At 45.5% G+C, this 27,870-nt stretch overlaps 1 protein-coding gene across 1 annotated transcript; it reads right to left on the minus strand.

Moving 5' to 3' along the window:
* Positions 1-104: 104 nt before the first annotated feature.
* Positions 105-27,846, minus strand: LOC147428190 (pentatricopeptide repeat-containing protein At1g11290, chloroplastic-like). Its single transcript, XM_086497155.1, has 4 exons — positions 26,959-27,846; positions 26,759-26,838; positions 26,586-26,655; positions 105-3,724 (listed from the first exon to the last, which is right to left on the minus strand). Exons 1-4 carry the CDS (start codon positions 27,062-27,064, stop codon positions 744-746), a joined length of 3,237 nt encoding a protein of 1,078 aa, XP_086353281.1. The 5' UTR covers positions 27,065-27,846; the 3' UTR covers positions 105-743.
* Positions 27,847-27,870: the final 24 nt, after the last annotated feature.

A 27,870-nucleotide genomic window follows, 5' to 3' on the forward strand; every position in this document is an offset into this window, starting at 1 on the left:
CACATTTTTTGATTTTGAATAAAACTACCCCTATTTCTTCATAAACTTTACTACTTTTTTGCACAAAATCTAATCAGGATGCTTATATGTTTGGACTCCTCTCCTCAAGCCAACCATATTGCCATAATCTGACTGAAATCATTCGATCTCGTTGACATTTACAAAAGAAACGTGTGTATCATGCACAACCCCTCCAAGGGAGTGCAAAACTATGGAACTCTACTCTGGGGTTCTAACCAGATTTTCCATTTCATATCATCCTGTGGTATAGTACAAATACCTTACTAAAAAACCTCCTTAAGTGGTTGTTAACTACCAAAAACACACTCTAGCTTGAGAGCTGTCCCATTGAATGTCAGCACGGCATATCTATGCTCAAAACCTCTATGAGCATCTATCAGCCAATAGGAATGCCCTTGTAATTTGAGTTGTCTTATGCCCAAACCATACTCCCTCATGTTAAGATCCTCCCAAGTAAAGACGCTCGGGCTTCTTCCACTTCCTGAGATTGGGTCTCTGGCTGGCCGATAATTTGGCTGAGATACTTGAGCATAAGTTCAACCATCTCATCTTGGTTTTGAATTGTATTCCCTTTCTCATCATCGAGCACTTGCACGTGGCCTCGACTCTTCCTCACTTTCAGTGCCCTAAAAAAATGTGCTTGGTTAGAAGGCTCTGGTTGAAGGAAAGTTTCCCTAATTTGATTGCATTGCCCTTCTTCTACCATATTTCTCAACCACAAATTAGTCAAACTCCTTGCAGCAACAATCGCCATCCTTGAAATGATGAAGGCAATGAGTATCTTTTATAATAATGTCACGTCTCTCTTTCCTTGAAATCAGCTTGGCTACATCATGGCAATCCGCACACACTCGGAGATTTTTTGCTACTCGGATGGTTGTGCCTTCTGGTGTACTCAAAAGCCCCAGAGCTACTGCTAACTTCTCGCTATGAGCCCACAAGCTCCTCTCTTTCTGTTCAAGTGACGATCCCCTTTGAACCAATGCCACATGAGGTCTATACCCTGCCTCCTTTAGCTCTGTGTTTATTCTCGTCAGTGTAGAATAAATTTCCTCACTCCTTGAATGAGATGTATCTCCGACAACAAAATCATGGACCTGGTTATCAATCTCAATATATGCCCTTGCTGGTTGCTTCCAAGTGTCAGCACTTTTTCTTAGACTGACAATGTCATCTACAGCCTCCTCCAAACCAGCATGTGCATATACATTGGACAAAAGCACAAATCCACTTGAGCTCTTGCTTCTTGCTCTCATTAGATGGTCAAAGCATTGCCTTGCCAATTCAACAGACCCACGTTTTTTACAGGACCCAAGCAGAGTCATCCATCCCACAGTATTGGAGATCCATGGAAGGGTCTCGAGTAGGTCTTCTGCCTCTTTTAAACATCCAACCTTCCCAAAAAGCTCAACTAGCACCATGAAGTGGTCTACGGACGGAACAATGCCATGGTCCTGTTGCATCAACTTGAAATAAAAACATCCGTTGTCTAGTAGGCATGCATGGCTACTGGCTGAAAGTAGGGAGAGAAACACACCACCAGTTGGTTCCAACCTTTCACTTTGCATATCACTGAAACATTGGCATGCAAGGGCATAATCACAATGCTTAGCATGCCCAGATATGATGGTGCTCCATGTCACTTCATCACGCTCTGGTAACCTGTTCAGAACAACATGGGCATTCTCCATTTCTCCACACTTGGTATAGAAGTCGATGAGAGTGTTCCCAACATGGAGGTCCAGCTCTAAGCCTCTGTCAATAAGCAGATTATGGATATGCCTCCCATGCTCGAGTGTTGCAATACTTGAGCAGGCCTGAAGAATGCCCACATATGTAGCTCGATCTGGGTCAACACCATCTTGTTGCATTCTCCGAAACAAGTTAAGAGATTCCTGGGCACGATTGTGCATAGTATGCCCCGCAATTATCACGTTCCAGGTAATCACATCACGTTTTGTTAGAGTACCGAAGACCAACCAAGCTGTCTCAAGGCAATTATTTTTGGCATACATGTCAATAAGAGTATTTTGGACTACCAGCTCTACATCAAGGCCAACTTTAACAATGTCACTATGGAGCTGCATGCCCTGCTTCAAGCATCCACTTCTACAACATTTTTTCAGGATGCAAACAAAAGTGATCTCATTCGGTGCAATCCCTCCTTGCTGCATCTGCCCAAATAATTGAATAGCACCCTCAGGATCAAACTGGGCTCCAATCAATGCATTCCACGTGACCTGGTTTGGAAGAAAGCCCTCATGCTGCATTCTCTCAAAATAAACAATTGCTTCCTTGCCCTGACGAGTATGTGCAAGCCGTGAAATCAAGATGTTCCATGTGACAACATCAAGCTCTGATGACTCATCAAATAGCTCATACGCTTCTTCAAAGAATCCACATTCACTGTACATGTCAATGAGGGCATTCCCAATACGAACCCCAGACTCTATCCCAAATTTGACAAGGCGGCAATGTACTTGTTTCCCTTGCTCCAAATCTCCTGAGATTGAGCATGCCCTAATGAGACTTTCAAAGGTTACATTGTCTGGTTCAATGCCTTCCTGCTCCATTGAAAGAAAGATTTGGTATGCCTTCTGAGAAAGCCCAGTCTGACCATAGCCACTCAATAATACATTCAAGATTGATAAATCATATTTTGGCAATCTAGAAAACATGGCACATGCATCTTCTAGACTTCTACATCGAATATACATTTCCACAACAGCACCCCCAACAAGAGGATGCAGCTCCAGACCACTTTCGACTATCAAAGAATGAGCCAGGCTTCCCTGACGCAATGATTCTAAACTTTGGCAAGCTTTTGCAAGGTAAACATAAGAGACTTCATCCGGCATTACACCATTTTCTTGCATTTTTTTAAAGGCTTCGAGTGTCTCTTGGAAAAGTCCCCTTCCAGCAAAACCGCCCATGATTATGCTCCAAGTCAATACGTCCCACTTCAACAGCTTGCTTAAAAGAATCTGTGCGCTCTCAAGACTATCACATTTGACATACATGTCCATTAGTGTATTCCCAACGAACAGGTTGCACTCAAATCCATGTTCGATCACAAGGGAATGTATCCGTTCACCATATTCAACCTCTCCAATATTGGAGCAAGCTTTTAGAAGACAAACAAGTGTAAATTCATTTGGTTGTACCCCTTCTTGTTGCATATGGTCATGAAGGTCATAAGCCTCAAGGGAATATCCATGCTCCATGTAAGCTTGTATTAATGTGCTCCAACTGACAACATCTCGTTGGTGCATAAGTTTCTTGAAGACCAGGCATGCACAATCTAGGTTTCTAAGCTTGGCATACATACTAACAAGGGCATTGCCAAGGTAGACATCAGAATCAAGACCATACTTGAGAATACAAGAATGTGTGTGCATGCCCTGCTCCAGGTCCAACAAGTTGGAGCATGCTCTCAAAACTGCTAGAAGAACACGTCCATCAGGCACCACACTTGTGTTGATCATTTCATGATAGAACTCTAAAGCTTGGGCATAATCACCAAAGTTGGAATAAGCAGAGATAACTGCACTCCATGTATATGCATCTGGCTGCAGTAATGAGCGAAACACTTTGTTGACCTCCTCCAGATGTCCAGAAGAAATTAGTTTGCGGATCTGAGAGCTTGCCCTGAAACTGTCCTCATCAGGTCCTCCTTGCCCCGCGTCATCTTGTTCTTTTCCCTCTATGCATACCATTTCAAAACAACTCAACACTTCGAAAAAAGAGGGGGTTTTAACTCCAAGAATGACCAATCATAGGCATTCCATAGCAATACAAACATAACCTATAGCTACCTAGAAAAATCCGAAAAGACCCAGATTTACCTTTATATGGCAGTGCAAGTTATAGACTCACAGTAGTCATCCACAAGACTATATAATAATCATCCCAATCATGCACAGTATTGACTAGATAGTACATACCCACTAAGGTCATCAATGCCAAATGGTGGGTGTAGAACTAGATACCAATATATGCTCCCACAAACACACACCACAAGATAGTCCTAAGTGGCTAATGCTGAAATTTGAAAACGCAAGTTGTCCTGGCTTGGATCTGCAAAACGCTAGGGGATCTGCTGGCGATGAGGCTGAAAATGGAAACGCTAGGCTGATCTCCAAAATGAGGGATGCTGGTGATGCGGCTAAGGCTGAAAATGCTGATGGTGGAAGGTTTAAAACGCTGGGTCCTGTAGGTGAAAACGCTGGTGGAATTGGCTGATATCTGCTACGCTAGAGGGTGCTAAGGCTTGAGGGCGTTGGTTGCCCATGCAGTACTGAGCTATGATGCCTGAAGAGTGAGCAAGGTGTCACAACTCAGTGACGTGGCTGCCCCATACTCGCACACACCCGCTGGTAGCAGTCCCGGAACAGCAGGTTCGAGGGAATGATGACGTGGCACTGTCCGTACTGCCCCCGCACACAACGCGGCACAATTCACGGCAGCAGCGTACGGAAAAGCAGGGTACAAACGGCAGTTTTTCGACTCTGCTTTTGGCTACGCAAGCGTGGATTGTTTTCTACGCAAATGACTTGCTTTATTTTAACACAAGGCATTAAAAGAGAGAGAAAGAGAGCTTTGCATTATTTTTAAGCCTATTTTAAAAAGGGCTTTTGGGGCTCTGCTTTTGGGCATCCCTTGTAAACTCTTTGAATAAGTAGTTAGGGCTCTCACTTCTCAGAGCATCAGGCCGCAAAGTCTGATAGTGAGTCCCGGCTACTCGCTTGTACTTTGAGTTGCAGATTAATACAAAAAGAAATACCGAAAGGGGCGTCAGTCTTTGGGGCCAATATCTCTAGGCACGGAACTCCGCCGGGCCAATGTCGAATCAATTGCAAACTGTGAACTGTTTTGAAGTGATTATTTGTGGTGTCGCGGTAGATTCACGACTTGGGAGTGTCCAAGTCTGTTACAGTGGTATCAGAGTGCGGCCGATTTCTCTTCTACGGGAAATCCGATCCTTTTTACGCGGCACTTATGGCTTCAGGCAAAGATCAATCGACTTCCTCTGCATCCGGAGATGCGGGAAGAGATCACAACGAAGATTCACACGAGGAGTACGGCCCGTCTCGGTCTACTCAGGCGGAGCTCAAAGAGATGGAGCGTCGACAATTGATCAACGATGCAACAAAGATGATGCGCAACGTTGTTCTTTGACAACAACAAAATTTTCTTCGAAAATTGCAAAGCTTCACCGATTTGGGGCTTTCATATACAAGTGAAATTTCACATGACGAAGACAATTTCATTGACATTTGTGCACATTCGAACCCGGAAAATTTGGGGCTTTTGCAAAATTTTCTGAATTTTTGTAAAAATTGCTCAAATGTTTCTTAAGGGATCATGTATTAATCACAAGAAGTTTTGGACAAATTCTCACAATAATTCCCACATTGTGACTTACCTCAACATCATGAGTTTCTGTGAGGGAGGCACCGCATACCTAACTAGGTATGATTGGGGGCAGGGGACCGCCGACCCCGGTGGCAGGGGCCGGTGGTTCCCTGCCCCCAATCGTACCTAGCTAGGTATGTGGTGCCTCTCGAGCAGAAGGTCATGATGTTATGCATTGTATGAAAAACATTGAAAAAGACCTCGTTTTCCTACATGAGAATATTTATAAATCTTCTTGTGAATGCAATTGGGGCAAACTCGTCAGAGAAATATTGGGGTTTTGTTGAAATTGTTGATTTCGGCAAAATTGACGAGTAGTTGCAGGATTCAGGTCTGGCAGACTTTAGTAATAAATTGAAGGCTATTTTCTTGTTGATGATTTTGCCTGATAGCTGGGAATCTTTGGTTGTACGATATGTTTGAAACCGGCCCGTAGGGCAGTAGACTTCAGCTTTCACCCAAGTCTTTACTTGATGAACTTTACGACACAAAGGACCTTCGCAAATAAGCTGTGATTGGAATTCAACACTTCAAAACAAAACACCGCTTGGCAGCTAGAGCGCTTCCAAGCAAACAGCAATTACACCACCGTTGCTTCGCCATTTTGTACGGCTAGTGATTGTCCCGGGTTGGCCACCCATCATGTAGATTGCCGCCGGTCATTTTCTGAGCCTGGCTGGGTGCACACATTTTTAACCATTTTTGGGCTTTTATGGCTTTTGCACCAATTACACATTTTTGCCCTACCTCAACCTAAGATTCTATAAATAGAATGCTTAGGGTCTTGTAGTCATTCAGATTGTGTATTGAGAGCATCATTTGCAGAGCACTTGTGTTTTCTCTTTCTCTCCCCCTCCAACGTGTTTGGCGCGCGTGGCTCATACTCTTTCCGCTGCTCACTCTCACATGGTATCAGTCGCCAAGACGCGGAGAATCTTCATCGATCCCTCCTCCTGAGGCTAGCGCTTGCAATTCTGGCCCCTTTCGTCACGGAAAACTGCAATTTCAGCCTAGCATTTTTCAACAACCTAGCGTTTTTGTAGATTCAGCCAGCATTTTTGCTTTGTGAACCTCGATCTGCACTCCCAAGTCCTAGCGCTCCCCTCTTGCAGTAGACTCGCACCAAACCGGCACTAAATGTAACAAACTTGGACACCCCAAGTCAAGATTCTACCGTGACACAGCAAAGATTCACTTCAAAAGAGTTCACAATTCACACTTGAGTCGCCACGGCCCAGCATAGTTCCGTGCCTGAAGATATTGACCCCAAAGACTGGCGCCCCTTTCGGTATTTCTTTTTGTATTAATCTGTGCTCAAAGTACAAGAGAGTGGGTAGGTGCTCACTCTCAGACTCTGCGTCCAGATGCTCTGAGAAGTGAGGCCCTACCCACTTATTTATTGGTACAAGGGATGCCCAAAAGCAGAGCCCAAAAGCAGTAGTTTAAAAGCTTCTCTAAATAAAGCAATTTATCCCAAAAGCATTGCTAAAATCAGCCAGCGTAAAAGCAGGAAATTTTCATACGCCATGCCACGTCAGCATCTCTGCGAATTGCGCCGCTTTTTCCGGAAATGTCCGTATGGTATGCCACATCAGTATGTCAGCAAATTTTACGAGTCTGTACCCTGCTACCGCCAAAGTGTGTCCGGGGTCTGCTGCCACGTAACCCATTTGTGACATACCCCCCTCTTGAAAGCATTGTAATCGCCCTCGATTACGCTTGCAAAACAGACAGAGGCCATAAATTGTCTTAGCAGACACTCACTGTTAGTACGGACACACTAGGAACAACACATCTAGCACATGTACCAATCGATAGTGACATCATAGGACATCACATGACAAATCACATTCAAATTCATTCCAAATCTCAGACCATGATTAATCGGCAACATATTTAGCAATCGCATCTAGATCCAGTCGGGACCTCTCAAATGCCCGATTAACTAATCCATATTGCAATCATGTCTATAGAAAACCGAAATGCTGCAATCATTTCGTCTATCAATTCCTGCACTCAAACAAGTCAAGTACAAATCAATCAGTATCATTTTCGTTATGGGAATTCCAGTTCATAAAGTCATACAGCAAAATACTGTCAGCCCAACAGTATCTTGAAACCCAAAGGGACATCAATGACTCTATATCAAAAATCGGAGCAATCTGTTGACAAAGGAGCGGAGTGACTCCCCTCTTGTGAAACCCGCTGCACTAGATTCGCCCATGTTGAAATCGGGGTTCTATCGGAATAGACTATGCTAAACCGAATGCTTCAAGGTAAAGTTCCACAATCTGAGGAGTATCTGCTAGGTCCTCCTCCATCCACTTCGCATCCAATGCAGGATAGTTCTTGAATTTAACCAAGAACCGCCTAATCACTTTACCTTTAATCTTTCTATCTTTATGTGCCAGTATCTGTTCTGGAACGTGTATCTCCTCGCTTTCCTCCACTTCGGGTTGCTCATCTGGCTCCCAATCATCGGGCACATCGCCTTTAAAAGGCTTCAAGAGACTCACATGAAAAGCATTGTGAATTCTCCAAGTATTGGGCAGCTTCAGTCTAAAGGAGACATCATTTATCTTTTCTTTTATCTGGAAAGGTCCATAGCATCTCATGATAAGCTTTGGAAAAAGCTGCTCCTTTCCCTTTTTCTTTCTCAGGTGTGCCTTCTCAAAACGTAAGAACACCCAATCATTCTCCTTTAATTTCAAATCGCGACGGTGTCGATCTGCTGCCTTCTTGTGTCTTTCTTGAGATTTCTCTAAAGCCTCCCGGACCTTGGCAAAAGCAGTGTCCAAGTCCCTCATGTACTGTTCGGCTTCAAAAATCTTAGCTTTCGTGCTTAGGAAGGGTGGACCCTTCGTAGCATCTTCAATAATCTCAAATGGCGCCTTCCCGTCGAAGAATGGATTGTGTTATTGTAGGCAAATTCCACCAAGGGCAAAAACTTTTCCCATTGAGTCTTCTGATAAAAAATGTAAGACTTCAATAAATCCAGCACGACTGAATTTGCAATCTCAGATTGCCCATCTATCTGCGGGTGGAAAGATGACGAGAACTGCAATCGAATGCCAATGTTCTCCCAAATAGCCTTCCAAAACAAACTCGCGAATCGGGGATCTCTGTCAGAGACTATAGTCTCAGGCATGCCATGTAATCTGAATATTTGGGCAATGAACAGTCTCGCTAAATGATCCGGCTTGACTGTTTTCTTCACTAGAATGAAATGAGCCTACTTGCTAAACCTGTCAATAACAGTCCAGATACCATCGTGCCCACTCTGTGTCTTCGGGAGATCAAAAATGAAATTCGTAGCAATACTTTCCCAAGGGCAGGTGGGAATGGAAAAGGTTGTAACAATCCCTGTGCTTTATGCCTGGCAAACTTGACCTTCTGGCATACCAAGCAACTACATACAAAATTGTCCACGTCCTTCTTCAGTCTCGGTCAAAAGAAGTATCGCTCCACACCTATCAAGGTATCAATGCCGCGGTGACCCATGAATGGTGGACAGTGGCATTCGGTTAGAACCTTTTCCCTCAACGGCTGTGTAACGCACAACATCGTTTTCTTCATCAAGTAGCCATCCCGAATGGAATATCCCGCTACTACCTCCCTATTCTATATTCGACCGAATACATCTGAAAAATCTGCCTCTGCGGCGTACTGATCGACCATGTCCTCGAAGCTTCTATGATGAATCGCGGAAATAGCCAAGACCAACGGCTTTCGAGACAAAGCATATGCCACCAAGTTCTTCTGTCCCTGTACATGGACAATTTGGAAGTGAAACTCTGACAAGATATTAGCCCACCGCATCTGCTTTTCCGGTAGCTGCTTCTGTGACAAGAAGTAGCGCAAACTCTGATGATCAGTGAAAACCATAAAATCAGCTCCGAGTAGGTAATGTCGCCACTGAGTAAGAGCATGGATAACCGTCAAAAGCTCTTTCTCATAAAACTGTGCTTTCAATTCTCGCCTTGAAAACAATCGGCTCTCATGGGCAATGGCATGGCCTTCTTGCATTAAGACCGCACCCAGACTATGACCACAAGCATCACAATATACTTCGAATGACTTTTGCAAATCCGACAAAGTCAAACTTGGTCCCATAGTCAATTTCTCTTTCAAAATCTGAAAAGCAATCACCTTTGTGGGTCCCCACGAGAAAGGGACTCCTTTCTGTGTCAAGATATGCAAAGGGGAAGCAACCTCTGCAAACTTTCTAATGAACCGCCGGTAGTAAGAACATAAGCTCAAGAAGCTTCTAACTTCATGGACATTCTTCAAATCGGGCCAATCACGTATAGTCTCAATCTTGGTTGGGTCCATCTGCACTCCTGTTGAGACGATGTGTCCCAAAAAGTGTATCTCTCATAAGAAAAATTCACTCTTCTTTGCATTAATCACCAACTTGTGATCTCGCAATGCCTAAAAGACCTGTAGCTGATGTTCTCTATGTTCTGCCTCATCCTTGGAGAAGACTATAAGGTCATCAAAGAAAGTGCCAACAAAAGATCTGTACTCTCCGAAAGTCCTGTCCATCATTCGGTTAAAGCGACATCCATCATTCAGTTAAAGGTCGCTAGAGCATTGGTAAGGCCAAAAGGCATCACCAAAAATTCATATAAACCGAAGCTCCTCCGAAAAGCTGTCTTGTAGACATCTCCCGACGCAATTCGTATTTGATGATATCCGATCGATCCTGCTGAAATAAAAGGATCCCTGTAGTCGGTCAAGAATATCATCGATCCTCGGAATCGGAAATCTGTTCTTGATGGTGATTTTATTGAGAGCTCTATAATCAATGCACATTCTCCAAGATCCGTCTTTCTTTAAAACCAACAACACCGGAGAGCAATAAGGTGAAGTACTCGGCTGGATAAGACCCTTTTCCAAGAGGTCTTTCACTTGGTTCATAATCTCTTCATTTTGGGCTCGGCTCACACGGTAAGATGGCCAGTTTGGTGGTGTGCTTCCAGGTATCAGATCATTGGTATGATTTTCAGGACGAGCTGATGGCAACTCGCCTGGCAGCCCCTCAGAAAAGCAATCGGCATGAGTATGGAGAAAATCTTCGCGTTCTTTATCAAGTTCAGACATATTTGTCCTATGTTCATCATTGAACTCTTTCAAAAAGATCGAGTAAACAAACAGATTGGATTTCATTAATTTCGAAACGGCCGAAGACAATACAATAGGGACAGACTCGCCCTTCAATTTCATATCAAGTATAATTTTTCGGCCCTTTTCATTAGTCAATTGTCGCTTTCTTTGCCCGATAATCAACCACGGCGTTGTTCTTATGATACCAAGGGACTCCCGGGAGGACATCACAACCTTCCAAGGACATTATGTAGAAGTCACCATGCCCCAAATACACCTGACAATGCAACCGAAGTTTGCCAATGACAGGTGTAATGGCCACGTCCCGTCCGGGTGCCACTAGAACTGCCTCTGCTTGTGGTCCCATCAGATCGGGTGTAATCTAGAGCTGCGCCGCCAATTTAGGTGAAATGAAGTTGGCCTTGGCTCCTCCATCAAAGAAAATCAGGGCTTCTTGATCTTTCACTTTGCCCCAAGCTCGGCAAATTTCTGTACTTTCATCAATCGTTCTTGGGTCAGTACCCATGCAATCTGGAACCAGTCCTTTCATCTTGCCTTTTCGTCCACATTCCTCAGCTGCTCTCGAACTCTTTGGCATGTCTTCATTTTGTTCTTGCTGTGCCTTTTTAGGGCACTTCGCGAAGACATGCCCATGTTCCCCGCATCCGAAACACTTCCCCTCTTTGATGTAGTTGGCCCTCTCTCGAAGAGTAAGCCGAGGTCGTGAATCCTTATCTTTCTCGTCTTGGGAACTCTTTTTCTTTCTACTTTCATTATTAAAAGTCTGTTCGGTTCTCTGAGTCAAGATCTCATCAGTGGGGTAAGTCAGATTGCCCGAGTGTATGGCAAAACCCCGTTTCGCGTGACCCATCAATTCTTAAATAGAATTTGACTTTTGTTCTAAGCAGTAATCTCGGATCTCTGTAGGAAGTCCATAGCAAAACCGCTCAATCTGTTCTTTAAACGAGACCTTCTTAAATGAAGAAGCTGGTAGAAAAGAGCTCCAAAATCTCTCGCAATATGCATCCAAAGAATCTCTCTTGGTCATCCGAAGATGATTCCAAGCAGTTCGTATATCTCGTTTATACTCCCGAGTCAGCCAAGAAGAAATAAAAAGCCTTTTGAATTTCAACCATTTAACCGGAGCTTCCTTTCTCAGTAGAAGGGTGGACCACAATGTCCGAGCATTTCCTTGAAGAAAGAGGTAGCCCTCTGAATCTTGGAGTGCTCTGAGTAATACCCTCCAAAGAAAGCTATGTCAAACTGCTGTATGAAGGTCAAAGCCCTCGGAGCATCTCGAAATCCAAGAAAAGAGTCAAACTAATGTATGAGGATCAAAGCCCTCGGAGCATCTTTTCTTCAGTTCCCGTGCCAAATTTTCAACTTTTCTTTGCCGTCCCACTGAGAGGTGTCATCTCTGGCAGATTCTTCACGAGAACCCATGTGTAATCTGGGATTCTTTATGGCTTTATGCCCTAAGTTAGAGCGATGAAGACGAGAGAGCGCCCGATGCACGATGTATGAAGGGTGGGAGTGGCTAATAAGTCCGGGGTCGGGACACGAAGATTCTTTTTCAAAAGCTATGTGCGCTGTAAAAAAAGATCGGATCCTCCGTAGAAGAAGAATTTTTCTGTGGTCTGATACCACTGTAACAAACTTGGACACCCCAAGTCAAGATTCTACCGCGACACAGTAGAGATTCACTTCAAAACATTTCACAATTCACACTTGACTCGACACGGCCCGGTGTAGTTCCGTGCCTACAGATATTGGCCCCAAAGTTGGCGCCCCTTTCGGTATCTCTTTTTGTATTAATCTGTGTTCAAAGTACAAGAGAGTGGGTAGGTGCTCACTCTCAGACTCTGCGTCCAGATGCTCTGAGAAGTGAAGCCCTGCCCACTTATTTATCGGTACAAGGGGTGCCCAAAAGCAGTAGTTTAAAAGCTTCTCTAAATAAAGCAATTTATCCCAAAAGCATTGCTAAAATCAGCCAGCAAATTTCAGCCAGCGTAAAAGCTGGAAATTTTCGTACGCCATGCAACATTAGCATCTCCGCGAATTGCACCGCTTTTTTTGGAAATGTCCGTACGGTATGCCACGTTAGCATGTCAGCTGAGTTTACGGGTCCATACCCTGCTGCCACCAGAGTGTTTGGGGTCTGCTGCCACGTCACCCATTTGTGACACTAAACATCTGCTAACATTTTTGCAACACCTATCGTTTTTGGACAGACCTGCGTTTTGCAGATCTTGCTGCATTTTTCCGTGCTTTGCTGGCGTATTTTGGTGACTTGCGACGTTTTCCTCAAAACACTGATCTTGTGCACCTAAGGGAGCGGCCAAGGAACACCCAAGATCTTCTGCACTACCTGGAACTTGCAGATTTACACCTTGGATAGGTATCGACACCCAATCGGCACCATTTTCGGTACTACTTGCTGTTTTTTCTTTCTCTGTTTTCAGCCCCTTGACGGCTGAAAAGTGCGAGGACCCTCATCTCTGACACTCTGCAGCGCTCCCGCACCGACTGGTGGCGTATAGGCACGCTGAAATCTCTATTACAGCAGCGTTTTCAACACCCTTTGCAGCGTTTTTTGGGCGGACAACACGCTGAATTTTTACCTCTTGTGCAGTTGAACCATCCCTTGCTCATCAGGACACCATCCGGTGGTTGTCCGTGCGGTTATCTTGGACTGCTACAGCCTTGGGAACGGTAACTTCATTGACGACTTGCGATCTTATCGATCTACCTTTGGGACTTCTCTCTAAGCACGCGACATGTCAACTCCGAAACAGGACCAACAACAATAGTCCCAGAAGGGGGCCGCTACATCTTCTGCGACTACGGCCACTTCCACTTCTCCGACAACATCGGCATCTGCCAATGCTACATCCAACAATTATGCCCTCACCTAGTTTGCTGAGGAGAAGAAGTTGGATTTACACAACTATCCTGTGTGGAGGACACGAGTCTGCACAATTATTGCCTACCATCAACTCTGGGAATGGTTGAATGATTTCACCCATTAGGCTACTCATCCTTCCCTTCCCACCGCCACTCAGGCCCAGATCGACGAGTGGGTGGATCGAGACATACGAGTCTTCACCTTTCTTATGATGAACCTCTCGGACCGCATCACGAAGGAAGTTTCCAAAGAGGAGCATGCACATCCATTGTGGAGATGGATTCTTGACCAGTTTGAGGAGACCTCGTTTGCCAGATAGATCACACTTGAACAGGAGTTATACAACCTCCAATTCAAGGATTTCAACTCACTTAATGGGTTGACCCGCCACATGCAGGAACGCTTGGACAACCTTGTCTCTGCCGGAGGCAACATCACCTATCACCTAGGCACGCATGGCTGGCCTCTTACTATTCAAGCTTCCCCCACACTTTGATCCCCATTTTCCCACTTGGGACGAGATTCTCCCTTCCCTTAGACAGATTGAGGGGCACTCCGCATTCCGAGCCAGACGTGCTATTGATGCAGAAGGAGCTTTGATAACTCAAGGAGGTAGCAAGAAAGGTAAAGGTGAGAAGAAGAAGAAGAACAAGGACATCGAATGTTACCATTGCCACAAGAAAGGGCACAGAGAATCAAAATGCAAAAAGAAGAAGCGAGACGAGGCCAACAGGGAGAAACAGACAGCCTCGATTGCAGTTGTGGCCTCTCACGAGACGACGGGGACTGCTCTTGTCGCGACGACGGACCACGCTCTTGCTACATCACAGTCAGGTACTTGGGTTGTTGACAGTGGAGCCACCACTCACATGACTCCCCAACAGTCATGGTGTAGCTCTCTCAGGGAGACTCACGGGCAGACCGTCACTCTGGGTGACAACCATGAGATTCCAGTGTCTGGCACAGGCCAAATTACCCTCTTTCGTTCTACCTCAGACCTGAAGTTCAGTTCAGTGGAGGCGCTTTATGTTCCGGACATGGCCTTCAACCTCCTCTCAGTGTCGAGTTTGGACTCTCAGGAAGCTGACATACACTTTGAAAGTGGCACAGTCACTATTTCTAATTCTACGACAAGTACTATCCGTGCACGCGGTGAGCGCGATGGTTCCCTGTACCACCTCACTGCTCTTCTGTCTAGGACCACGGAGTCTTCTTCTCTATGGCATGCACGATTTGGATATCTATGTTATCAACAGCTTCAGCAGGCTGCTAGGACCTCTATGGTGGAGGGTTTACCAGCAATACGCTTTATGTTCCGGACATGGCCTTCAACCTCCTCTCAGTGTCGAGTTTGGACTCTCAGGAAGCTGACATACACTTTGAGAGTGGCACAGTCACTATTTCTAATTCTACGACAGGTACTATCCGTGCACGCGGTGAGCGCGATGGTTCCCTGTACCACCTCACTGCTCTTCTGTCTAGGACCACGGAGTCTTCTTCTCTATGGCATGCACGATTTGGATATCTATGTTATCAACAGCTTCAGCAGGCTGCTAGGACCTCTATGGTGGAGGGTTTACCAGCAATACGCTTTATGTTCCGGACATGGCCTTCAACCTCCTCTCAGTGTCGAGTTTGGACTCTCAGGAAGCTGACATACACTTTGAGAGTGGCACAGTCACTATTTCTAATTCTACGACAGGTACTATCCGTGCACGCGGTGAGCGCGATGGTTCCCTGTACCACCTCACTGCTCTTCTGTCTAGGACCACGGAGTCTTCTTCTCTATGGCATGCACGATTTGGACATCTATGTTATCAACAGCTTCAGCAGGCTGCTAGGACCTCTATGGTGGAGGGTTTACCAGCAATACGCTCCTCATCAGGCGTATGTGAGGCTTGCCAGATGGGCAAGCAACACAGGGTTGCCTTTCTGAAGCAAGCATCCAACAAAACTTGCACCGTTTCACATTGATCTATGTGGCCCGATGAGCACTCCTTCATTTTCTGGCTCACAGTTTTTGCTTGTGCTTGTGGATGATTTCAGCAGGTATACGGTTCCTAAAGCTCAAGTCGGAGGCTTTCAGTTTCGTTCGAAATTGGAAGACGACCGGCCGGACACGTGCTAAAAGTGCCCGCCCATGCAATCTACATGATGTGCAATGGGTGGCCAACCTAGGACAATCACTAGCCGTACAAAATGACGAAGCAACGGTGGTGTAACTGTGAGAGTGAGCATAGAAAAGAGTGTGAGCCACGTGCGCCGAAAACGTTAGAGAGAGACAACACAAGTGCTTTGCAAATGATGCTCTCACCTCAATGTGCTTTGTCCAAGCGTGAAAGATAGGGTTCTTGGCAATAGCAATGCAACTCTGATTGTCACACAAACGACAAGTCGTAGCAGTCTGCGGAAAACACAACTCTCCCCATTTTTGGGCTTTTATGTTTTTTGCACCAGTTACACATTTTTGCCCTACCTCAATCTAAGATTCTATAGATAGAATGCTTAGGGTCTTGTAGTCATTCAGATTGTGTATTGAGAGCATCATTTGCAGAGCACTTGTGTTTTCTCTCTCTCTCTCCCTCCAGCGTTTTCGACACGCATGGCTCACTCTCTTTTGGCTGCTCACTCTCACAAGCAACACCCTGTTGGCCCCAAAGACTAGCGTCCCTTTCAGTATTTCTTTATTCTTTTTACACTTGAGAAAAATCTATAAACTTCTACAAGCAGTTGCACTCTTATCGGGCTGAAATTCCCCTACTCTAGCCCGATTTCGGCAACATAACTTCAGTAGAAGTCTCCACGGACAAAATCCCAAGTAAACAGTGACTTTCCATGCACTTTAGAGCACTTTACAAAACTTGGTGAGAAATTACAGCACGCTGAAATCTCTGTTTTTGGCATCCAATTTGCACCAAATCACTGCTTCGGTGATTCCCTAACTTCCCTGAAGCTACTAGGACCTGTAGGCATCAAAACTAGCTAGAACCCTAAACCTGCCAAAATTACAGCAACCTCTAATTCTCTGTTTTGCGCTCCGATTTGTGTGCCGATCGCTCTTGTGGGTAGCCCTCCAGCTCCCGCACCTATAGGGTCGCTTGCCCTTTGAATTAGGCGAGATTCCTCGCGGGAAATCTCTCTGATTTGTCATGTACAAGCACCCAAGGCTTTCGCGAGGCTCCCCTAACATTACCTTGCAGTTTAGGTACGACACCCTAAACCTGCAAAAAAACACAGCAGGCTGTAATTCTCTGTTTCGCATCATTTTGAGCGGAGCAAACACGTCTACGCGTGTCTCAGACGCTCCCGCAGGCAATGGGACAGTTCCCCTATAAATTGGACAACTTTTCGCACGAGAAAACTCCCCGTTTTCGCATTCCTTTGCGATGGAATTGTGCGTACCTAAAGGGGATTAGCAATTAGCTCATCCGGTTCCTCTGTTGAAGGCTCTTGCCTTGGCAAACGCGCATAAAACCCCCAGAACTGTACATGGTCATCTGAGAAGCCCAACTAGTGGCGCCTTACATATGTGCAAAGGGGAGAGAGAGATACGCGAGAAAAAATCATCGCGCTGCATAAGACAAGGAAGAAGGCAAGCTTTTCATTAAAGCTATGAGCACCTGCACCCACTACTCACACACGTTTTGTAGCACAATGATAAAAATCAGTCCCCCATCCTCAAATTTCGGTGCCCCCTCTTGGGATGAGCTTTTGGAGAGAGTTGACCTGCAACCCACCAACTTATGAAGTCTTGCCGAGGGGCCTAAATGACTTTAACTGAGCCTAGCCACTTCCTTACTAGTCTGATTCCAATCCGATCGGCCCAACCATCTCGTGGCTGCCTGGCTTTGACTCTTGCGGATGAAGCTCTCGGCCAACGGACGTTTCACATTGGCAATGCAATGTCCGGGCATTTTGTAATTTTAACAAGAGGACCCCAAAAATCAAATAAAAATCAAGGGAAAGAAACCAGCAAATATATATAGTGGTTGTCACAGTCTCATGACATACCCCCCTATTAAAATCGCAAGCGTCCTCGATTGCATGCTTCCTATACATGCCACAAATGATTTAGTGTGATTAGCACTCTTTTATCATCCCATGTATCCGCAAGAAAGACTGTCAAACACATGTACAAATGACTTAATGAGACCTTCATACTTTTGTCAAACAATGTACACTGCTATTGCACTGAATCCTTATGTACATGTGAAGTGCTAGCTCTATCGTCACCCTCTTTTGAGCACGTGTCAAGCCCTTTGGCCTTTGCTCTACAGAAGTGATCTAAGTTGGAGAATACGTTGATGGTGAACTAAAGCCTTCAAGTCAAAATTGCAATACATTTGATGACTCTATCAGTTCACTTTCTTTTATCCACTTTGCATCCATAGGTGCACTGAATGCTTGGACTCGACGATAAGATCATGCATTGAATGCTTGGACTCGATGATATGGAGAGGCGAAGGGCTGAAATCTAGATGCTGAGGTGTTGATAAGATCATGCACTGAACGCTTGGACTCGACGATATGGAGAGCTAAGGGCTGAAATCTAGAAACGCTAGTGGATCTCACTTGGATCTGTCACTACTCTGCTTGGATCTGGAACTTGTGGCTGATCAGACACAGGAATGCGGAAATCTGAAAAATGCCAGGGATTTAGGGCTCAAATCTGCAAATGCTTGCGATGATGGCTGGAATTTGTAATGTTGATCTGATGGTGCAAAAATGCAATGCTGAAGGCTGAGAAAATGCTGATAAGGCTGATGTTCTCGCGATGTGGTTCATGAAGGAGAAACGCTTCTGCTATTGATGGAGACGCTAGGGTGACGGTTTTTAGGGTTAGGGTTTCTGCGTCGAGGTCATAAACGCATCAGATCAATGCGTTCGTTTGGCCTGCCCTAGACTCTGTTTCCCTAGAAAGGTGGTCCATGCCAATCTCTTGGTCAAAGCGAGAATCCTCTGTGCCGTGATCAATTCTCTTGAAGTCATCTACATGGTGCTAGGAACATCTATGTGACCTTCGCGTCTTGGACTAACTTGACTGAGTTTTGCAGGAACCGGCTGAGAGGCCTAAAGACTAGTAGAGCAGAAGAAACAAAAGAAATCCCAACTTAATAAAGTTGTTCCAAGGGTCTAAAATATAAAAGACGCACACACAAAAGATTGCGTAAAAGGACTGATGACGTGGTAAGCTGTACCACTGCCCGCGATTTGTGTTGACTATCACGTGGCACTACTATATGGATTTCCGAAAATTGCGCTGGCAGCTGTGGGCAGCTTCTGGTGCCAGCTTTTGGGAATAGATGTTTTTAGATTCAAGTGCTTTAGAACTGCAGCTTTGGGGATCCCTTGTACCTTTATAAGTGCCTAAAGGGCCACTCTTGCGTAGAGCATCTGGACACAGAGTCTCAGAGAGAGTCGGACCCTCGGGAGTTTTACATAGCGAAAGTAATGATAAAGAAATACCAAAAGGGGGCACCGTCTTTGGGGCCAGTGAGTCTTGGCTCGGTGCCGTGTCAACTTCTCTCTCTTCCTTTCACAGTATTCAAGTGTTTGAAGAGCTAAAGTGTTGCTAAGTGTGTAGATTGCAATTATGTCTGTGTTCCCGTGCGGACCCGCACCGGAAGTGATTACAGTGGTATCAAAGCACATCTTGCTTCCTTGCCCTTTGCAAATTGAAGCCGATCCTATCCACATGGACGAAACACTAGGAGATCACACTGTCGAAGGTGGAAATCCACCCAGCCCATCCACTCAGAAGCAACCTGAGGAGAAATATGCCCAATATGTGGTTCGACAATTGGTATATCTAGAGGAAAGAATCCAACGAATGACAGAATTGACTTAGAAGCTTTTCACAGCTATTTGGGCCCCTTGATCCTCCAGCTAACCGTGTTATTCTTCCCCAACCTTCTCAAATTTATTCTTCTTTTCCTCCTGACCCTTCCTGAAATCACCCTGATTACCTCTTCACAATAGAGCTCTGGGGATGTATCTTAGTTTGTAGGAGGCATTTTCGAGCATATGGCTTCAGGAGAACGACCACATGTAGCTTCTGAAACACCACTACCTTTGCCTTCTGCACCTCCACCCTATGTCCCATTGTTACAGGCTTGGACACTCAAAGCCAGAAATCAATAGCAACCCACAAACGGAAACTGCAAAATCACTCAACTTTACTAGAGAGAGAGAGAGAGAGCACGGCACGGCAGAGTGTCACACCCAGATGCACTGGTCCCAATAACTGGCGCGCCTTTCGGTAATTCTTTATTATTGCTCATGGAAAAGTACAACTCTCGAGGGTCCTCTGCTCTTAGACTGTGCGTCCAGATGCTCGGCAGAGTGAGGGCCCAAGGCCACTTATAAACAATACAAGGGCTGCCCAAAAGCAAAGCCCCAAAAGCAACTCTCAAAAGCACTAAAGCCCAAAAGCATTTTCTCCCAAAAGCTAGCGCTGAAATCATCCAGCATGACTTGCGGAAGTCCGTATAGCCTGCCACGTGGCATTAGGAGTGCAAAACGTGGAAAATTCGTAATGTCTTGCCACGTCATCGTCCGTACAATATGCCACGTTAGCGCATTTTACGAAAATCCACCTCAGAGGTCAAGCTTTGGGATTTTTAGGATTAGGCCTCTCGCCCGGTGCTCAAAATTTCTTTAGGTTCAATTCTTCAGTTTCTCTGGTCCACGCAGCCATTTCTCTTCCAGTTGGTCATGCCACGTCAAATCTAGGGTTCTTGAGGTTCTTGAGTTCTTGGGGGTCTTGGGTTCTTGGGGTTTTCTTTCGCTTGCAAATCGCGTTGGAGAAGGATCTTATCTTCACCCGAGTTCTACCCTTTTCTATGGGCGCACCCCTTGGCGGCCTTGCGCTCACACCAAGGTTGCTTTTTCCCACCTCACGTCGATTGGCCGGCCGCTAAGTGCACGGTCCGCTCAATGAGTGAAAAGAGACACAAGGGGAGGCTGGACAAGCCCTTCTTTCTTGGGATTCCTGTCACTCTTCAACAAAACACGATTAGGGATCGCCACGCCCAAGTAAACTTGGGTTCGTGCGATCGCAACAAGCAAAAAAAATTCTTGTGGTTCTTGTGGTTCTTTCCTTGAGTAATGCAGAACACTTCCAAAGCTCTGATACCAATGTTAGGTGCAACGGAATGAATGTTGTATTTTCTCAAGATTAGTGATCTTTATTGCTCAAGGTTCCTTTTAGTTCTTAGGGAAGGAGAGAGCTTTCCGTCTTGTAGAGTGTTGTGATCACGAACAAAGTGAGTGGATATTGTGCGTGCAAGTGAATGAGACTGAGAGAAGGAGAGAGAAGAGATACGACACCCGAGAGGTTGTAAAACCCTCCTCCAAAGGCCCCACTCTCGTCGGCGAGAGTGGTCTATTCTTTGATTGCACAAAGCTGTATAATGCGTATGCAATGGACTATGCAACTTGGTCTATGCCGATGACGACGACGGTGACGATGACGACTGGATGGCTGAAATCTGAGATCTTCTAATCGCTGAATTCTGGGACTGTTTCTATGGCTGAAAATGACTGTTTTGGCTGCGTTTTTATGGCTGAAAATGGGGGAAACATCTGCAACCGTCTTGGGGCTGATCTGCTACTGCGTCATAGGCTGAAAACTGCGAGAATCCAACTGCTGAATTCTGTGTTTTTGCTACTGCTGAGCTGGCGCTTTTGACAAGGCTGAAAAAACGCTGAATCTGCAATGATGCTGGAGTTTTTGTCAAGGGCTGAAAAACGCTGGCTGGGATGTATCTGCCGAGGTTGGAAACTCCAGGCAAAAGGACTTGTCGGCGATGGCTTGCTGGGAGGAAACGCCAAAGGGAAGGAGTGGATGGCGAGGGTCTACTGCTGAGGGGGGGTACTGCTGAGAAGTTGCCTGTTGAGTGGGAAGCTCCTGCTGCCTCTTCTGCCAGAAAGTGTGAACTTTGGTTTGCTTATATATTAACTTAGCAAAATTGCCCTACCTACTTTTGTTGACAAGTCACTTAAAAATAATAAGTGAAAATACCAATAAATAGAAAAATAGGCTAAATGCACTGGAAAATTCCTCTAACTGATGCTAATGGATTCTGATGGGAATTCCGATGATCATGTTGTGTGCAACCAGAGGATATGCATCTATGCTAAGTGACTGGGCATGCACGGTCTACGAATAGACTCACAAAAGTGCCAGATCACTGCTAATCTAAATGACTGAACTGACGAGAACCCTACTATGGTGTAGCTTGTCCACGGACACATAGGGTTGGGATGTGTCACGTGACATAAGTTGACCTGGAAATGCCATATTTGGCTGTTGATTTGTAATTCCAGTCATACCAAAATTTGCCTGTGGCATCCCAAATTGGCCCTGAGTGCTTTGAAACCTTGGTTGCATATCCATGACACCATACATGGGTTAGGCATCATCGTTTGAGCACCCCCGAACACTGTTCCTGGCATGTAAAACTGATTTCCAGGTGCATGACCAGCCATGTTCTCGAATACCGATCCACCTCCAAAATAGCCAGGGTATACTGAAGGTGGTGGGAAGACTTGTTGCATAGCCTGTAGGTTGCTTCCCTGTCCATTAGAACCAACTATAGGCTGCTGAAAGGTGGCTGGCTGAACTGGTACAACTTGAAAGACTGGCATTTCAGCCACCTATTCTTGCACCGTAGGCACAGGTTTTGGAGATTGCATGGTCTCCGTCAAGTGTACAGGTGTTTCCATTGATTCTGCGGTATGAATCACCTGTGCTTGAGCCTTAACAGGCTTCTGAATATGATCCAGTGACCCAACTTGCTTATGATCTAGTGACCCAACTTGCTGAGACGGAAGAGGAGGTTGCAGAAAGGCTAAAAACCTTGGGTTCTGCATTACCTGTGTGAACATAGCCACAGCAGTAGCCAACTGGGTCCTGAATATATCATCATCCGTCTGTGGTGGTCTTGAAGACTCGCCCACTTCATGTGTCTGTTGACCCTGTGAAGAGGAAACCTCTTCAGTCACATCATCTGGTCTATCAGCCATAATTGCAATTCCCTGTGTCTGATCTATGATCCCCTGTGTCTTCAAGCCCAAACTGACCAAGGCTCACTTCTATGGGAAAAAGTGATTTAATCCCGGCAATGGAACCATGGAACCGGCCTGTTTAATCCAAAAAGGGCGGTAGACCTTAGACTTAAACCTTATTTGCTTTCACCTATTTAATTTGCCGCCCACTTTACCTGTACTTTCAAAACACAACAAAGGGGAAAGGGATACAGGTTGCTAGATTGCACCTGTATGAGAAGACCGACACCAGATTGGCCTCTAAACAGGCGCCCCTTTCGGTATTTCTTTATTCTTTAAAAGAGGGAATAAAAGCTGTGGTTCCCTACAAGCTGTCCCGCACAATCTTGGCTGAATTTCAACTGTTCTGGCCCGATTTCGGCAACATAATTGTACTAGGACCCTTCACAGTCAGTATCCCCACGCATTGGATGACTTTCCCGACGCATACGGACACTTCGCAAAACCTGGCGAGAATCTGCAACACGCTGAATTCTCTGTTTTCTGCCCCGAAAATGCGCCAGATCACCTGTACAGCGGTCCCCTCGCATCCCCGAACCTCCTAGGGGTATTAGGGTCCGTTTAGGGCCAAAACCCTACACCTGCAAAAATACACAGCATGCTGTAATTCACTGTTTCGGGCTCCGTTTCGCGTGCCGGTCGCATCCGTATCAAGTCCTCGAGCTCCCGCACCTGTAGGGCTACTTGCCCTTTGAATCGGACGAGATTTCGCACATGAAACCTCTCCGAATTCACCTGTACCTACGGGGGATTAGCCGCTAGCTAATCCAGTACCTGTGCAAGAGGCTCTTGCCTCGACAATCGCGCATGAGCCCACATAACTGTACATTGGTCAAATGAAAAGCCCACTAGAGGGGCATAACATACTGCCATAGGGGAGAGAGAGAACAGTGCGTAGCGTGCAGGGCATCACTCTTGGCACCGCACTGTACATAAGAGGGAAAGGAAGCACTCCATAGCTCTCAACCTGTGACAGAAACTGAAAATGAGCCCCTCTCTTCTCTAAATTCAGCGCCACTTCTTCATGCATGAGGAAAGTGCACAGAAATGTGCCACTTGGCACATTTACAGGCCATTTCCTATTTCGGGGTTGCCGCCTAAAAATCTCCCGACCGGTTGCCCACTTGACTTCATGGTAGAGTAATAAAATGTTCCCCTTGTCATTCCGGAGGTAATGACGCAAACACATTTTCAGGTCCCAAAATAGCAGTTCCCTAAATTTTAGGAGATGCTGCCATTGTATCTTTCTAGGTCATCTGACCCTCTTTGTACACTGCAGCCACACCAAGAACTGAAATGTAGCCTTTGTAACAAAGGATTCCACTTTGGCTAGTCAATGCATAGTCACAGGGGACGCTCATTTTTGGGCTTCCTGTCACCACTTTTCCGTCCCCACTTTTCCGTCCCTCCCTCTTTTTTACACTAAAAATCCATTTGAGCCCCGTCCCCCATCCCTCGTCCCCACACCTCGCGACGCGTCCCTTGTGACTATGAGTCAATGACCCCACTTTGGCTAACCATAGTCCTTGTCCAACCTTAGTGCTCTCTTGCCCTCAGGCCTGGACTCCCTCTAAACAGTTTCACACTAGCTATGCAATGCAGGGCAGTTAGATTTCCAGAGGGTTGTTTCCAAAAAGTGAAAATAAATCAATAATAAGAAAGAAATCAACAAAAAGGATAGATAGTAGTCACATGCTGGTGACACCACACCTTTCAAGGTGGTGTCGATGCCGCGGTGACCCGTAAAAGGTGGACAATGGCACCCAATCAAAACCTTTTCTCTCAACGGCTGTGTGACGCACAACATTGTCTTCTTCATCAAGTAGCCATCCCGTATGGAATATCCTGCTAATATCTCCCCATTCTGTATCCGAGTAAAAACATCGAAAACATCCGGATCGGTGGCGTACTGATCAACCATATCCTCGAAGCTTCGATGATGAATCGCGGAAATAGCCAAGACTAGGGGCTTCCGAGACAAAGCATTTGCCACCAAGTTTTTATGTCCCTGCACGTGGACAATCTGGAAGTGAAACTGTGACAAGATGTTAGCCCACCGCATCTGCTTTTTCGAAAGTTGCTTCTGTGACAAGAAGTAGCGTAATCTCTGATGATCAGTAAAGACCGTGAAATTGAATCCGAGTAGGTAATGTCGCCACTGAGTAAGAGCATGGATCAATGCCAATACCTCTTTCTCATAAATCTGTGCTGTCAATTTTGGTCTTGAAAATAATCTGCTTTCATAAGCAATCACATGGCCTTCTTGCATTCAGACCGCTGCCAGACTACGACCACAAGCATCACAATATATTTCAAATGGCTTTTGCAAGTCTGGCAAAGCCAACACTAGTCCAGTAGTTAGTTTTTCTTTAACTGTCTGAAAAATAGTCACCTTTGTCGGTCCCCACGAGAAAGGGACTCCTTTCCGAGTCAATATGTCCAAAGGGGAAGCTACCTCTTCAAACTTCCAAATGAACCGCGGCCCGCCGGTCGTAAGAACACAAGCCCAAGAAGCTTCTAACTTCATGAACATTCTTCAAATCTAGCCAATCGTGGATAGTCTCAATCTTGGCCGAGTCCATCTGTACTCCTGCTGTTGAGAGGATGTGTCCCAAAAAGTGTATTTCCAGCAAGAAAAATTCACTCTTTTTGACATTGATAACCAATCTGTGACCATGCAATGCCTGAAAGACCTGTAGCAGATGGTGTCGATGTTCTGCTTCATCCTTGGAGAAAACTATAACATCATCAAAGAAAGTGCTAACAAAAGATCCACGCTCTCGGAAAATCCTATCCATCATTCAGTGGAAAGTCACTAGAGCATTGGTAAGTCCAAAAGGCATCACCAAAAATTCATATAAACCAAAACTTGTCCAAAAGGCGGTCTTGTATTACAAAAGACGGATCTTGGAGGATGCACATTGATTATAGAGCTCTCATTAAAATTACTATCAAGAACAGATTTCCAATTCCAAGGATCGATGATATTCTTGACCGACTTCAGGGATCCTCTTGTTTCAGCAGGATTGATTTGAAAAGCGGATATCATCATATCAAAATCGCTCTAGGCAATGTCTACACCCGGCCAAAATTGAGACTATCCGCAATTGGCCTGAGCTAAAGAATGTTCATAAAGTTCAAAGCTTTTTGGGCTTGTGCTCTTATTATCGGCGGTTCATTCGCAAGTTTGGAGAGATAGCTTCACCTTTGCATTTACTGACTCAGAATGGAGTCCCTTTCATGTGGGGACCGACAGAGGTGACCGCTTTTCAGACACTCAAAAGAGAAATTGACTACTGGGCCAGTGTTGGCTTTGCCAGATTTGCAAAAGCCATTTGAAGTTTATTGTGATGCTTGTGGTCGTAGTCTGGGAGCAGTTTTGATGCAAGAAGGCCGTGTCATTGCTTACGAGAGCAGGATGTTCAATACCAAAGTATCCCATGGTACCAAGTACCCGTAGTACCCCACAGCATCTACTGCAATATCCCTCACCATCCTAGCAATACCACATCTGCATCAAGTACCCATTAGCATCTCACTATCTTGGGACTTAGCATCATTGTATCAGCATTGTGCAAGAAATAAAGCAAGTACTTGCTCTAGCAACAAAGCAAGGGGGCCCTTGAGGGTTGTTGGGACCCAACATGCTCTCTCTCTTCAGTTCAATTCTTTCACATGAAGTAAAGTAACCTTGTGTTTGTGCGGAGTACTAGATCCGAGCTAAATCCCTAAACACTTCTGCAGCACCTGACAACACGCTTGAAGTTTTGACACCATATAACGGGACGGCACCACTGCCAATGGAAAAGATCAGACGGAACAGACTTTAACGAGACATAGAGTGGCAGAGTACCACTCCCAAGCTGCACTGGCCCCAAATGATGGCGCCCCTTTCGGTATTTCTTTATATTGCTTCAGCGAGGTACAACGCAAGCATAGGGTGGGATAGTTTACAATGAAATGGCAAAGGTGACCCTAACATTTTAGTAGAGCCTTACAACTCCAAATCTTGAGTATAATGCTTTCAAAAAAAAGTAACATACATACCAAAAGTCAAGTTCAGTAGTACCTTGAATTGTGGCAGTTAGTTCCAAAGATAAGGCAAATGATACAGAACTCACAGTATGCCTCTCAATTTTCTGCATTGCATATTGATTCTATGAGAAGTAAAGATCACACTTCACGAGAGAATTTAAACCAGTAAAAGTAGAAATCTCATACAAAAACAAAAGTATCTTTCACCTTATCACTAATAGTGGCTACCAAACATTTATGTGAGGAAGGAGGTATTGACTGAGAGTATGGTGGCAAAGTGCCCAAACCTGCAAATACCAAAAGCGATCAGAATGTGTGTGTGTGTGTGTGTGTGTGTGTGTGTGTGTGTGTGTGTGTGTGGTGGTGGGTGATGGGGTTCGGGGGTACTAAAGTAGAATAGAAAATACCTTTAGGTTTGGATAGATGGATTGAAGGACATGAATGATGGTCCGACAGCACTACTTGACTTCCAAGCACATGCAACAAGCCCATTTGATAAGGTATACAGATCATGGTGAGTCTCACAATTGCTTGCCATGCCTTAGAGGTGAACCCTGCCTCTCCACAATGCACGACATAGCCTGACGCCACCCTGTCATGTTGGCAGCTTAGGTCCTTAGGACCCCTCTTGAACCATATGCGAATATAGCTGTTCTACTCCAACATAGAGCAAATTTGTCTATAATAGTTGCTGGTGAGGACTCAAGATGGCCTGTTGAAGCTTGTTGCTGACTGGCAAGGGCTGACCAATGGTAGGGAGCCAATGGACGGTGTCTTCATGGCGCTCTATGAATTTTGGGGGAAGGGGGTGGGTTGGGTTGGGGGGAGTTCCTACTTCCCAATTTCTCCTGCTCCTCAGCCTTCCATGCTCTCGTTGGCTCCTTCCTCGCACTCTGCTGACGCTCCTGGATTCAGCCCTCCTCCGTGGCCTTTGTCCCGCCCAGTTCAGCCGCCATTGCGCTTGGCGTAGTCTCTTTGTGCCAAATATTTTCTCTTCTTTTTTTTCCTTTGGAAAAGAACGTATTAGATAGGAGCAAAGCAAACATAGGCAGTATGGGATTCAATTGATTTAAAGGAAAGTAAGCTGAGAATCAAGGTCGATTCTGTTGCAGCTTGCAATTTGTTGAAATTTGAAAATTGAGGCTGCCCGTGCGCGGCAGTCGAGGAGCAGTTCAACCTCAGTTCACTGCCGCTGCAGGACAGAAGGGAGGGCATCCCGCTTGCAGCATGTGGAGGAGAGAGAAGGCGAGCGTATTCGAATGCAGCATGCGAAAGCAGGATTTGCGTTTTTTTTTCAGTACACGTGAGGCTTTCTTGAA

This window comes from Adiantum capillus-veneris, chromosome 23 (assembly GCF_014529385.1).
Source record: "Adiantum capillus-veneris isolate H3 chromosome 23, ASM1452938v2, whole genome shotgun sequence".
Lineage (NCBI taxonomy): Eukaryota > Viridiplantae > Streptophyta > Polypodiopsida > Polypodiales > Pteridaceae > Adiantum > Adiantum capillus-veneris.